A 14,074-nucleotide genomic window follows, 5' to 3' on the forward strand; every position below is an offset into this window, starting at 1 on the left:
TGACAAATTCTTTAATATACATAAAGAAAATTCTTTACCTAACTTCTGCGTTGCCACATTTTATATCCTATTGTAAATATTTGTTTCTGTTCTTCACGTAACCTGGTTTATGTTTTGAGTGAAATATAGTATTTCTATCAAGAATAGATCTGTGAAAAAATTGTCTTCAATTTCATAAATAATATAATATGTTAAATCAAACTCGTAGAAAGAAATGATTGCATTAATATTGACTGATGAGATGCTATACTGGTAATTGTGAAGAAATTAGCAAGAATACGTGGTTTGGATTCATTGGCTGCGTTCAAATGCATTGGCTACATATTTATGGTCTCAGTTCTACTAGGAAACAAAAAAAAGATAATAATTTATTAGATATTTCGATTCAAGTATGTATGAAAAAAAAATTGGTACAATGCAATTCAGCTATAAAGTGATCAGATATTTGTGTTTTCAAATGTTTGAAAAAGAAATCTTAAGAAATTATAAGCGCTTGATTTCATATTAAACAACACCAAAAAAGTCGTAATGGTTCATTTTTAGACGGACTCTGTAGGCAGACAAATCGCCAGTGTTATTATAAATAGCTCAAAAAACTAAAAAAAAGTAAACGCTTCTGCTATACCAATAATTACAAAAAGAGCCATGTCTTGTTTCAAAATTCAAACTACTGTTGATTATTTCTACGAGACAGACATACTTTTGTTAATATCCGCTTAAAAAAAATAACCAAAAGCATGAGAGAGAGAGAGAGAGAGAGAGAGAGAGAGAGAGAGAGAGAGAGAGAGAGAGAAAAGAGATAGTCGGTCTTTACCACACAATATGAATAATGACATGTCAAAAAAAAAAACTGGTTTCCAGTACTTCAGTTCTTTGATCGCTGTTTTGAATTTAAGTAATTACTTATTGTATATTGATTGAGCTGTATTTGTTTGATAAAACACTTTAAATATGTCAATACAAATTAATCAGTATTTATCTGAAAATCTGAAAAGTAGTAGTGGTGAAGGATAGCAACAGTATAAAAAGATTTGATGATAATGCAGAACCCTATTAAACATTTTCTGTTAGACGTTTTCTTTTATACTGTATAACACTGATTAGTCATTTAGAAATGTTCTTTATTTCTTACATACAAAATTTATTTTTTCTTTGCAAACGCCATCATTCCATCCGCTTCTTGTGATCCAGTACAAGGCGCAGTGTTCGTTTCCGTTACCATTGTTAGGTTCCCCTCTCATCCAGTTGCTATAGCGTGGTCTGCGAGCATCAGACATGGTCACATATTGACCTTCTCTCTGAAGATCAGTCAGACCCAGCCACACTCCAAATCCATAACCTGAAGTAGTTATTCAGAATTTGATTTGTTGTGGTTTTATGAAAATTTAATACAAAAGACAAATGCTCTTTCTCTCTCTCTCTCTCTCTCTCTCTCTCTCTCTCTCTCTCTCACACACACACACACACACACACACACACACACACACACACACACACACACCAACTTCTAACACGACACTGTAAATCAATCCAGTTTTCTTCCACTTTGCTTTGCAGCTCCAAAAGTCGAGCCCCATTGTTGTTACAGATCACCTGAAGGTTCGTTAAAAAGAACAGTTTAGCATTGTCTAAGTGACATTATATGTCAAATGTTTTGAAAAGCCATATGCTATTGTAATATATATTTTGTATAAATGCACATTTACACTTATCAGATACCAAGCAAACATTGATTAAAATAAGATTCATAAAAGAAACATTAAAAACGGAGGAACACATTGATGAAAATGTGAATTATAAATTTCCTTGAAGTGCGATTGTGGTATTTACAAACATTGCATGGTGTATAATTGTAAACTAGATAACAGATATACAGCTATATTTACATCTGCTACGTAGGATTCCCTCTACTTATGAAACTTATAGTCTTGCTCCAAAGAAACAACCAGCCGAAACCTACACGCCCTGTTTACTGATTTGTCGAAATCTACAGCGGCTGAAACTGACAGGTAACTGACATGAATGAAATTGACACGCCTATTTATCGATTGGTCGAAACCTACAGGGATCTAAGAAAAATATCATGGATTGCACGAAATAATCATGTTGATGTCAGACTCGAAGTCTCACAGGAGACGATTTAGCGCTGTTTCTTTTAGCTAACGTACTTAGGTACATTGACAGTAATTTAGTGAATTTTACTTACTTTTTATAATCAATTTGTTCATCAGTGAAAAGAAAGAAGAAAATATTTTAACAATGAAATGTTTTCTTTGATGATACATGCGCGTTTTGAAGGTAGCGATCATAACAGAAAAACGCGGATTATGTATTTTTTCTGCAATGTCGCCACCTTCATATAATTTTCTTTGCCATTTGACATATAGCTAGCTACTATACACAAAACACTTTTGGGAAATTTTACATCTTCAGTCACAAACTTGTATCACACACTTTGAATAAACTTTTTTTCCTTCTCATTATTATGCACTCATGTTCCCAGTTTTAAACTTTTTTCTTTTTTTAATTTACTTTTAAAAAATCTTATCAATGTACCCTGGTTTTTGTTTAGGGGACTGTTCATTAAGCAAGGGAAAAGAAATCCTAATTTATATCAAAACGTCGCATTTTTCCCAATCCATTGGCCCCGACCCCAGTAACAAAAATGAGCGTGAGAGGCCTGTCATATCCCGCATGAATCACCAAAGAAAGCATTTTATTGTTTGGATAAATATTCTCTTATCATAGCGTCTTTAAATGTCGCTGTATAAGATGAGAATTTATAGCATTTCTTTCCAAAATGAACCCATCCTCTTTCGCAATTTGTCCCTGATACTTTAAAATCATAAAACATTAAATCAGACAGAGATATTTCAACCAAAGAAGCAGCGATATTAAAGAACATTTGATCCCATTTCGTTTTAAAAATGTAAAACTTTATCCGCCGTAGAAGTCAGAGAGACAATGATTAAAAACCAAAGCTGACTTTTTCCACTTTCCATTCTGGATTTTAACCGGTTAAAAAAAGAAACTGAAGTCTAAATGTATAAACTTATATATAGATATGTAGGTTATCTGTTCCTAAGTATCAAGTGGTACATTAATGAGAGCAAGTTGTTATATGAAATATTATACGCTATTGAAAAACTTTGAAAGTTTGTTTAAACAACAAATTGTTTTAAAAGCAATTTTTATATGGTAAATTTAACGTTACGTGACAAACTATCAATAATGTTCCTTTAGAGATTAATAATTCTATACTCTATAAAACATATCTTGTAAATGCAGTACTTGCCCTAGTTCATGTATATTGTCGTGTTTATCTTATTTATTCACTCAAATTCAAGTGCATACATGTATAGGACACAAGAGGCCGTTAACAAAGGCGGTGCTCGTTCTTGTTACTAGCAATGAAGCAGCTCAATATTGAAAATCTTGCATTCATGATAATATCCCCATTTTAAATGTCTATTTTACATGTTGCGAACATTTTCTATAGTTTAGCTTGTTAGTAAATTAACGGTATTTACTCTTCTTAATTATCATGAAATTCCTCTGACTGTGGTGTGATAGAATTTAAATTGATGTTTATCAAAAGTCTTAACAGTAACACAGAAATAGGACATCAAAGTAATCAAGTGAAGCTTTAGGAAATATACTTATTAGAAAAGCAGGATTGGAGGACAATGGTTACAGCTAACAAATGTGTGTTTGACGCTAATAGAGTTAGTGCAATTACATAACAATTAGCAGATTAACGCAGGTGAATAAATGGGCGTTTACCTGGGAGATGGTCAGTTTAGGGATAAAGAAATATTCTCTGATTTGATGATTTACACATGTCAATTATTTAGATGGTCACGCCAGTAAAATATTATCATTATATTTTATAGATGATTGTAAGTTAGTTGAAGAGAGTAGAGAGTTAGAGTTTGATAGTTAGAGGTGAAGAGTCAAGGTACAAGTCGTCCGTGTAATCCGTTTTTCCCTCACTGTAGGTTAACATCGAGTTAGAATTATTAATAAGCGAGTTTCCCCTTTTTATTGTGTATAGAGTGGAAAGTAACTGTTTGTATAATTGTGTTATTAACTGGAAAAAATGTGGAAAATACAGTAAGTGTTGAGCTAATTCCCTAGTAATCGCCCGGTACGGAAAATACCCCAAAACGTGAAAAATTCACTGTTCAATTATTACTTTACTTTGGACTTTACTTTCAAAATTCAACATCTTTCGTAATATTTTCTCACAATTTATTTCTTACAAAGTTACATATTTATTAGTGATTGACACTTTTCGGACTCTATATGTGATTTCAAAGAGACAGAGTGCCATGTCTCAAGGACTGTTAATCTCTTAAAACAACATTGTGCAATTATAAGTTCTCATTTCTTAGACATCAAAGACTCATTGAGTTATTTGATTAGTTTATATCTCTGAACCTTTCACTCGGCTTACTTATGTCATCACCTGTCAATTTATATTCTTTGTTCAGATTCTTATATATAGTTATGTACAATTGTCAATCGGCAGTCCGGAATGCGGCGGTCAGCCTCGGCCACGTCCAACTCGACTCACCCAGAGTCTTGAGTCCGGAGGCCACTACTGGCTATATCCGACTTGTTTGTAAAATGTATGTCTGTTAAATTGTTATAATGTTGCCATCGTAGAGTCTTGCCCAATAAATGTGGAATCCTGCATTAATTGCCCCTTTATTTCTCTGTAACTGTATACATGGTGTTAATAACAACTGCGTCGGTTATTGACAGTGCGCATGCAACATTTTACGAACAAGTTTATTGGAATTTGAGTACTAATAATTTCAATAGTGCGTGATGTTTGGAAGAAAAAAACCCAGCTGAAATATACTGCGTATTTGGTCGCCACACACGTGCGGCTTAGCATGCGATATATCATCTGAAGTGTAATATCTCGTCATTCGTTGAATGAAGAGTTTACAAAACTTATTTTATATATCATAGGTTCCTGGCACCACCGTCACCAAAAATTTCAAATCTCTCAACTCAATCCTCAACTCAAATCCTGTAAAGAAAAGTGCATTAACTTGAGGTAAAACCTCAGATTTGAGGCTGAGTATTGACTTGAGGAAAATCGGTGACGACGGAGTCTGGTATTGTATGGACAACACAGAGAGTAAAATTATTCAGTATTGTGATTTTAACATTGGTTGAGCGTAGTTACCTGAACAAGTCCTGTGAGGTTACATCAATGATTGACCGTATACAGCCAAAGAATAGATCGGGCTTTTGCGTTAAAGTGATATCATCACAAGACAACAAATTGGATATTGAAAATAGAAATATGTTAACTAAGTAACTATTGAATGGTTTAATTTTAGTGCAATTCATGTGTCGCAATTTGCAAGCAGTTGTTTTGTCAGACACCTTGTAGAAATTAATGGAAACTATGCATGCATACATTAGCGTTGTTATTCACAGTTCCTAATAAGCAAAACTAATTGACGTTTATTTTCATTTATCTCATATCTTAGTTTGTTGTGTGTTTTTATTAGTTTTTTTTGTATTTTTGTGTTTATTCTTAGCTCAGTCAACCTTAAATATGTTCTAATAAAGTAAGGTAATCGATTTATGAATTTATTTGACTTTAATTGGTTTATTACGGAAGCCCATTTAGGACCTATCAAAAAATATTTTTGAATTTGATATAACGAATTCTTGAATTTGTTAAAACGAATTTAAATCGTTATAACAAATTGTTGAATCCGTTATAACGAATTAAATTTGTTATAACAAATTTTAGGAATTCGTTATAACGAATTTAATTCGTTATAACAAATTCGCTGAATTCGTTATTTCAAATTTTGAAATCTGTTTTAACAAATTAAATTTGAAATAACGAATTCTTGAATTCGTTATTTCAAAGTTTTAATTCGTAATTTAATCGGTAATAATATATTTTCATCCAATTTGTGGTAACAAATTTTATGTTTTGGGGATCAAATTAAACAGGGCGGACTTTATTCGTCCCATATCGGCGTACGACGAAATGTGCCGATCAATTGATCGGCGTTAACCGGCGAAATAGTAAATGAAGTGAACTGGCGTAAAAACGAAAGTGGAGGGACATATTGTCACAGCTGTTGCTGTAACCATGGAAACATATGTAACAAATCCAAAAGACATCTTACTTTATCGGTTTTGCTAGAATTCCTACATTGATAGAAACACAATATTTAAGAACTGCTATCCATTTTCACAAAAAATTTCCATGCAGGATATACAGATTTGTTTCGACGAAAATTGTTTAGTTAACGCTTTTAATCAATGAGCATGTTGATTTATTAAAGGGTACCTGCAGCCCAGCAAATGTTGAACTGATGTTATAGAATTTATTTACCAGAATTAAAAATAATGCAAAAACTGCATCGAAATCGATGCAAAAATAATGGAGTTACGCCTCTTCAAAATGCCTATTTTTACCTGCTTTTAGAAATTTAATCAAGATAACAAAAAAAAATGGGGGATAACAAGGCTTCAGTGACGTCACGAGGTCAACACGGGGGAAATTTCCTTATAAAGCTATGCAAAATAAATTCGATTTTATAGCAAAAAAAGATTATGAAAGAGGTCTACTGTTTTGACGCATCTAGTTATTTTAAGTATCGTAGATTCAGAAAGTTGAATCTGTAATTATTTTGATACAGTCAGATTTCTCTTTAAACGATTTTAAAATTTGCTATTCTAATCGCCTTTTACCGATGAATACGATATCTTTCAACGCTTGCACGGTGTTCGATTTTCGAAGTTTTGAAAAACATTTTTTTTGGCCAGTCAGGAATTGTTGGCGATTCTCCTACCCCACCCCCTCTTTTCACTTTTTTACGATGCCACCTGCCTGAACAAAATATCACGGTTTCCTTACATATACCAGTAAGAAAGAAACCAATATTACTGTATCTCATACAAACACCTACGCTTAGATTCAATATGAAAAAATCCAAGGTTAGGAGGAGAGGGATAATTCATTTTGTTTTTCTTTTCTTTCCAGGGGTTATTGGGGAGGGGTAAGGGTGGTCAAAACATCGACCCCATGTAGCTCTATCCATAACCCCTCACCAAGGTCGATCTGTGTGCCCATCACCAGGGTCTGTATACCCATCACAAGGGTCAGAATACGTATTACCAGAGTTGGTGTACGTATCACCCGGTTCCGTATACACATAACCAGATTCAGTATACCCATCATCAGGACACCAGGGTCTCAATAACTATCCCGAGGGTCAATATGTCTTTGTGCTCATCACCAGGGTCTGTTTACCCATAGCCAGAAATCCACGTAAGCATCACCAAGGTCTCAATGCCTATCACCAGGGTCAGTGTACGTTTCACCAGGGTCTATATGCCTTACACCAGGGTCTGCATACTAGTATTTATTATTAGGGCCAGAGTGCACAGCACCAGCGTCTGTATACCCATATCCAGAATCAGTATACCCATTACCAGGGTCAGTTTACCGATAACAAAGGTTAGTGTACCCAATTACAAGTGTCTGTACATGTATACGCGTAACCAGAGTCAGTATACCCATCATCTTGGTCTCAATACCTATAACAATATATATAAGTTTTGAGACCCTGGTAATGGGCACCCAGACCCTGGTGATATGTATACTGACCTTGGTGATATGCATTAAGACCTTCTGACTTGGTGATGGGCACACAGACTCTGGTGATACGTCACTGACCCTGGTAATAGATATAGACATCCTGATAATCGTAATACTGACCCAGGTTATGGGTATACAAACCCTGGTGATACGAACACTGACCCTGGTGATACGTACACTGACCCTGATGATACGTTCACTGACCCAGATTATTTGTATGCAGACCCAGGTGATGGGCACACAGACAATGGTGATACGTACACTGACCATGGTAATAGATACAGACATCCTGATAATCGTAATATTGACCAAGGTTATGGGTATACAGACCCTGGTGATACGAACACTAACCCTGGTAATATGTAGACTATGCTATTAAAACATTTAAAAATCCTGATCCGTGGGGGTAGGGGGTTTGGTGAACCTTTAACTTCAATTTTACAGTTTATATCCTCCCTTTCATTTCAGTTTTTACCTGGTCCAAAAATATTGGGGGGGGGGGGGGGGCAACTCTTTGTTAATTCACCTTTTATATGTAAATATAAGAAACATGTTTGCTGCGAGAAAACGTGTGCTGAAGGGGGTAGTCTCGTCCCCCTGTCTCTGCTCCACTCCACCCCCCCCCCCCTCCTCCACTCCAATGCTAAGTGCCTGTTGTTTTCCTGTAACATTGCTCTTTATTGTTCTCTCAAATACTAATATTTTTTCAACATTTTGGTGTAAATCTAATGTACACAACATTCCTATCTCTCTTAATGAACATTTATAATGTAAAAATCGAATTTTCCTATATTTTTTAAATTGCGTAAATATCAGTTCGAAGTTCCCCCCAAACAGCTTTCGAATTTCCTCCCAAACGTTTACCGAAAAGTCGGTACACGCATGCACATATCCTGGTTATAGTTCCTGGTTGTACTATATAAAAAATAACCTATTCTATACATCGTTCTGATGGAAAGTTGGTTTACGCATGCGCATATCCTGATTATAATGCCTGGCTACATCATATAAAATATTATATTTTTAAGTGTCGTTTACTGTGATGACCCGGCCCAATAATTTCATTAAAAAAAACGAGCGACACAAAATGGGCGTGACTAACAGCATAACCGAAAAACAGTATTGGCTGCGCTGCGTAATAATACATAGCATGTGTTATTCATTAAAAAACAGTAGTTTTAAAATGTTATTTTAAAGTGTAGAAATCATTCTTTAAATATTATGAGTTGATAATTTTGGCCAAGCGTTGTCAAATCTATCATAAATCCCTTCGAGCTTTATTTGATTTTGAACATGTCCCGGCCAGAATCACCTGAGACTAGTAATACTCAAAAGAATGATTCCTTATCCTTAAATCAATTTCTATTCCAGACCGGTATTTTTTTAAGTATAACGTAATCTCACGGTTTGGTGATGTAATGACATTAAAAATGTAGATATATGTTAATAAATCAGCATGCTCATCGATTGATAGCATTAATTAAACAAATTTTTCGAATTTTGCACAGAAACCTGTCGAAACAAATCTGTATAAATTGTATTTTTGGTGAAATTGCATTACTACATATATAACAGTTCTTAAATATTTTGATTCTATCATGTAGGAATTCTAGCAAAGCTGATAAAGTAAGGTGTCTTTTGGAATTGTTACATCTGTTACCATGGTTACAGCAACAGCTGTGACAATATGTTCCTCCACTTTTGTTTTTACGCCAGTTTACCTCATTTACCATTTCGCCGTTTAACGCCGATCAATTGATCGGCACATTTCGTCGTACGCCGATATGGGACAAATGAAGTCCGCTCCGTCTAAATTGTTCCCCAAAACATAAAATTTGTTACCACAAATTGGATGAAAATATGTTTTAACCGATTTAAAAAAGCCGAAATTACAATTAAAACTTTGAAATAACGAATTTAAGAATTCGTTATTTCAAATTTCATTTGTTAAAACAGATTTCAAAATTTGAAATAACGAATTCAGCGAATTTGTTATAACAGATTAAATTCGTTATAACGAATTCCTAAAATTTGTTATAACAAGTTAAATTCGTTATAACGGATTCAACAATTCGTTATAACGATTTAAATTCGTTTTAACAAATTCAAGAATTCGTTATATCAAATTCAAAAATATTTTTTGATAGGTCCTATATGGGCTTCCGTAGTTTATCAAGAAATTGGGCAGAAGTATCAAAAGATACTATGTTTTCAGGAACTTTTGACACGAAAGAATTTATGATGAGATTAAGATGGTCATTACTACTTCAATGTATCTCGATCTGCGATGGTGCTACAGACTAGATCAAAAATTAACTTTAAGGCCAGTAACCATGTTCTTTACGATACATGTAATACATCTTTACCCCTACGTTACTACATTTTATATCCTTTTGTAATTATTTTCTCTTTAACTCATGTAACATAATTTGTTTTAAATGAAATAAATGAACTTGGACTTGAATTAGTTGTGAATGCCTCTTATTTTAATGATAAATTAATTATATAAAAGGAGCTCTCAAGAAAAGAAAACACCCGGAGAAATTCAAAGTCAAATCACTTCTTGTATTTGTAAATGAATCAAGCTCTGACGGATACAAAATGGAGATTTTATTTAGATAATTCCCATGAAAATCAAACATGCAAATCTGTGAGTATCATTTCATGTTGTTAAATGGAGAAAATGAGAGAAATGAACACCGCTCTAGTATTTCATAATTAACTGAATCACACCTAAGTATCGATGAAGGTCAATGTGCATTTTCGGTCATTGTCAAACAGACCGTCGCCTGATGAGTAATCTAAACCAGCATGCGCAGCATCTATCTACTGTCCAATATGTGGTGAGATGTTTTCGTTTTTGTTTTTGTTGTGTTTTTGTTAGTTTGGGGTTTTTTAATGAAGGGGGGGGGGGGTACTGTTAAGGAAAATAAAAACCTTACAAACCTTAAAATTGTGACTTATAACTTATCTCGAATTGTTTAACTGCAGTCCAATTAATGGTTATTTGGTCAAAAAAATGACTTCAATTTCATAAATAATCTAATATGTTAAAGCACACTCGTAAAAAGGAATGATTGTTTTAATTTTGACATATGAATTGTTACTGGTATCGTGAAAAAATTAGCAAGAGTGCCAATGTTACTATAAATAGCACAAAAATATGAACAGTAAAAGTTTGTGTTATACCAAATAGTAACACAGAGAGCCATGTCTTGTATTTGAAATTCAATGAGAGAGAGAGAGAGAGAGAGAGAGAGAGAGAGAGAGAGAGAGAGAGAGAGAGAGAGATTGCCAGTCTTAACTACACACTATGAATATAGACATGCAAGATAATTATGTCAACATGCAAAAAATTATGTTGACATGCAAGAAAATTGCAATCAGATAAGATTTATACAAAATCTCAAAAAATCTCAAATATTGCCCACCTGTGACATTCAAGATGCTAGATGCTACCTTTTTATGTCGACATGCAACTTATTTATATTGATATGCAAGATAAATATGCTGACATGAAACTTATTTAGATCAACATGCAACCTATTTATGACGACATGCAACTGATTTATGTCAACATGCAACTTACTTGTGTTGACATGCGAGATGAATATGTTGACATGCAACTTAGTTATGTTACATTCGAGATAAATATGTTGACATGCAACTTATAAGTTGTATGTCAACATAACTAAGTTGCATGTCAACATAAATATGTTGTATATCAACATATTTATCTTACATGTTAACATAACTAAGTTGCATGTCGACATAAAGAAGTTGCAAGTTAATATAAATAAGCTGCATGTTGACATCAATAGGTAGCGTATCTAGCATCTTGGATGTCACATGTTTGCGATATTTGAGATTTTTTATAACTCTCATTTGATTGTAGTTTTCTTGCACGTCAACATAGTTATGTTGCATGTTGACATAACTATCTTGCATGTCAACATATTTATCTTGCATGTCGACATAATAAATAAAAAATAACTTGCACACAAGGGGCAGAGATATGCCACCATACTGTTTGGAGTCTAAGTCGTTATTCATTGTTTACTAATTGAGATTATTTGTTTGATAAAACACTTTGAATATATCAATTCAATGACTATTGGGATATATTATAGAGTATGTATCTGAAAATCTGAAAAGTAGTGGTGAACCATTGCAACAGTATTAAAGGTTTGATGATAATGCAATGCCTTATCAAACATTTTGCTGTTACAACTTTTTCTTTTATATATAACACTCTTAAGTCATTTAGAAATGTTCTTTATTTCTTACATACATAGTTCATTCTTCCTGTGCAAACGGTATCATTCCATCCCCTTCTTGCGATCCAATACATGGCGCAGTGTTCCTGTCTGTTACCATTGTTGGGTTCCCCTCTCACCCAGTTGCTATAGCGTGGTCTGCGAGCATCAGACATGGCCACATATTGACCTTCTCTCTGACGATCAGTCAGGCCCAGCCACACTCCAAATCCATAACCTGAAATAGTTATTCAGAATTTGATTTGATGTGGTTCTATGAAAATTGAATATAAAATAGATAAATGTTCTTGTAATTTTCTTGAGAGACACACACACCGCTCTCTCTCTCTCTCTCTCTCTCTCTCTCTCTCTCTCTCTCTCTCTCTCTCTCTCTCTCTCTCTCTCTCTCTTACCTCTGACGCGACAATGTAAATCGACCCAGTTTTCTTCCGCTCTGCTTTGCAACTCTAAAAGTCGACCCCCATTGTTGTTACACATCACCTAAGTTTCGTTAAAAAGAACAGTTATTAAGTTCATGAAAGAAACATTAAAACACATTATAATTTCCTTGGAGTGCGATTTTGGTAGTTTACATACACTGCATGGTGTATAATTGTAATATACATGTATTATCTTACCATGGCGTCTTTAAATGTCGCTGTATAAGATGAGAATTTATAGCATTTCTTTCCAAATTGAACCCATCCTTTTTCGCATCGGATGAGTGATGCTTTAGAAATGCAAAACAAAATGGTACATGACTTAAACAAAACATATTAACTGGAACGGATTATAACAACTTTAAGGATGAATTTTACCTTCTGATGACGCCCAAAAAGCAATAATCAAAAGAAGAAGCTGACTTTTGGCGTTCTTCATTTTAAATGATACTGCTTCATCATGTAATACTTTTGGCAATTTATAGGAAATTAATTAGGTTAACTGTTATATTGGGTAGTAGGCTTAAGTGTAATTTATAGGCCTTAGATTGACAAAAACACAGCATTGGCAGTTTCAAGTAAACCATATAAGTGTGATTCAATTGATACGTCAGCAGTTTGAGAGTTTTCATTTATTGGCTCTTTGAACAGGTGTTTCATAAAGAATTATGTTTAACCTGTGTCAGAACCTGTGTCAGAAAACAAGATAAATATACAGTAAATATATGGTAGCCACAGATGTGCATCTTGACTCATACGATGAAATGTTGATTGGTAAGTCCCTCCATATTGGCACACAGCGATTAATATCGTAAAAGAAGATATGTTGCTTTTATAGTCAAGACGGAATGCATGGCCGTCACAGAAACGTCGCATATACAATTTAAAAGGATTAGAGACAATTTCGGACAACTTCCTAGTTTAAAATGTATTACTACACAACTGTTATTGTAAGTTATAGTAAGATGATGAAGTATAATATCAACATGTAACTAGATATTTCGTGAATATACGCGTCTAAACATAAGAAAAAATACAGTAACTCCTATTTCTTAATTCGGTAGGTATTTTAAGGGTCCTCCACACACCTGGAAAAAGTTCTGCCTACAAGTTCTGCCTACAAGCCCATTCTTCAAAATTACTTAAAGATACGGATTTTTAGTATGTGTTTGACTTGAAAATGGCCCCAAAAAATCACTGTTTGGGGAAAAATCACTATTTTAAATTTTACCGCTATTCATGAAAATAAAAATCCCTGCAGTATTCGAAATCGGGACCTGCGGATGGGTTGACCGAAGCAACGCCCACTGCGCCACATAGATAGGTAAGACGGATTGGTTGTATTAAACTGTTTCACAATGCGCAAAAATTACCATGTTGTGACGTATTGTCATAAAAAGTAGAAGTCACGGGGTGTCGAGGATCCTTATTAAGCACTATCAACCTAAAGTAGAAGGTGCGTATCAAAAATAGTCAACTCGTATAACCTTAATGATTTATCCATATCTATCATTAATTTATATATTGGCCATTTTTTAAAAATTGTTCTAATACTAGTGAATGACACAAGATTTCTGGTAAATACATGTATTTACAATAAAACGGTAAAATTTTTGAAAATTATGCTTATTTTAGTGACACAAGATTTCTGGTAAATATTGCAATAAAACAGTATATATATTTTGACAAACCTGTACATCCATACATGTACGTGTTAGTGTCAGTAGCAATGA

At 34.0% G+C, this 14,074-nt stretch overlaps 1 protein-coding gene and 1 pseudogene across 1 annotated transcript; both read right to left on the reverse strand.

Moving 5' to 3' along the window:
• Positions 1–1,100: 1,100 nt before the first annotated feature.
• LOC128174870 (perlucin-like protein) lies at positions 1,101–3,002 on the reverse strand (annotated as a pseudogene).
• Positions 3,003–11,921: 8,919 nt separating this feature from the next.
• Positions 11,922–12,799, reverse strand: LOC128171528 (perlucin-like protein). Its single transcript, XM_052837307.1, has 4 exons — positions 12,720–12,799; positions 12,540–12,631; positions 12,315–12,402; positions 11,922–12,139 (listed from the first exon to the last, which is right to left on the reverse strand). The coding sequence occupies exons 1-4, from the start codon at positions 12,778–12,780 to the stop codon at positions 11,922–11,924; spliced, it is 459 nt and encodes a 152-aa protein (XP_052693267.1). The 5' UTR covers positions 12,781–12,799.
• Between the last annotated feature and the right edge of the window lie 1,275 nt (positions 12,800–14,074).

This window comes from Crassostrea angulata, chromosome 2 (genome assembly GCF_025612915.1).
Source record: "Crassostrea angulata isolate pt1a10 chromosome 2, ASM2561291v2, whole genome shotgun sequence".
NCBI classification, from domain to species: domain Eukaryota; kingdom Metazoa; phylum Mollusca; class Bivalvia; order Ostreida; family Ostreidae; genus Magallana; species Magallana angulata.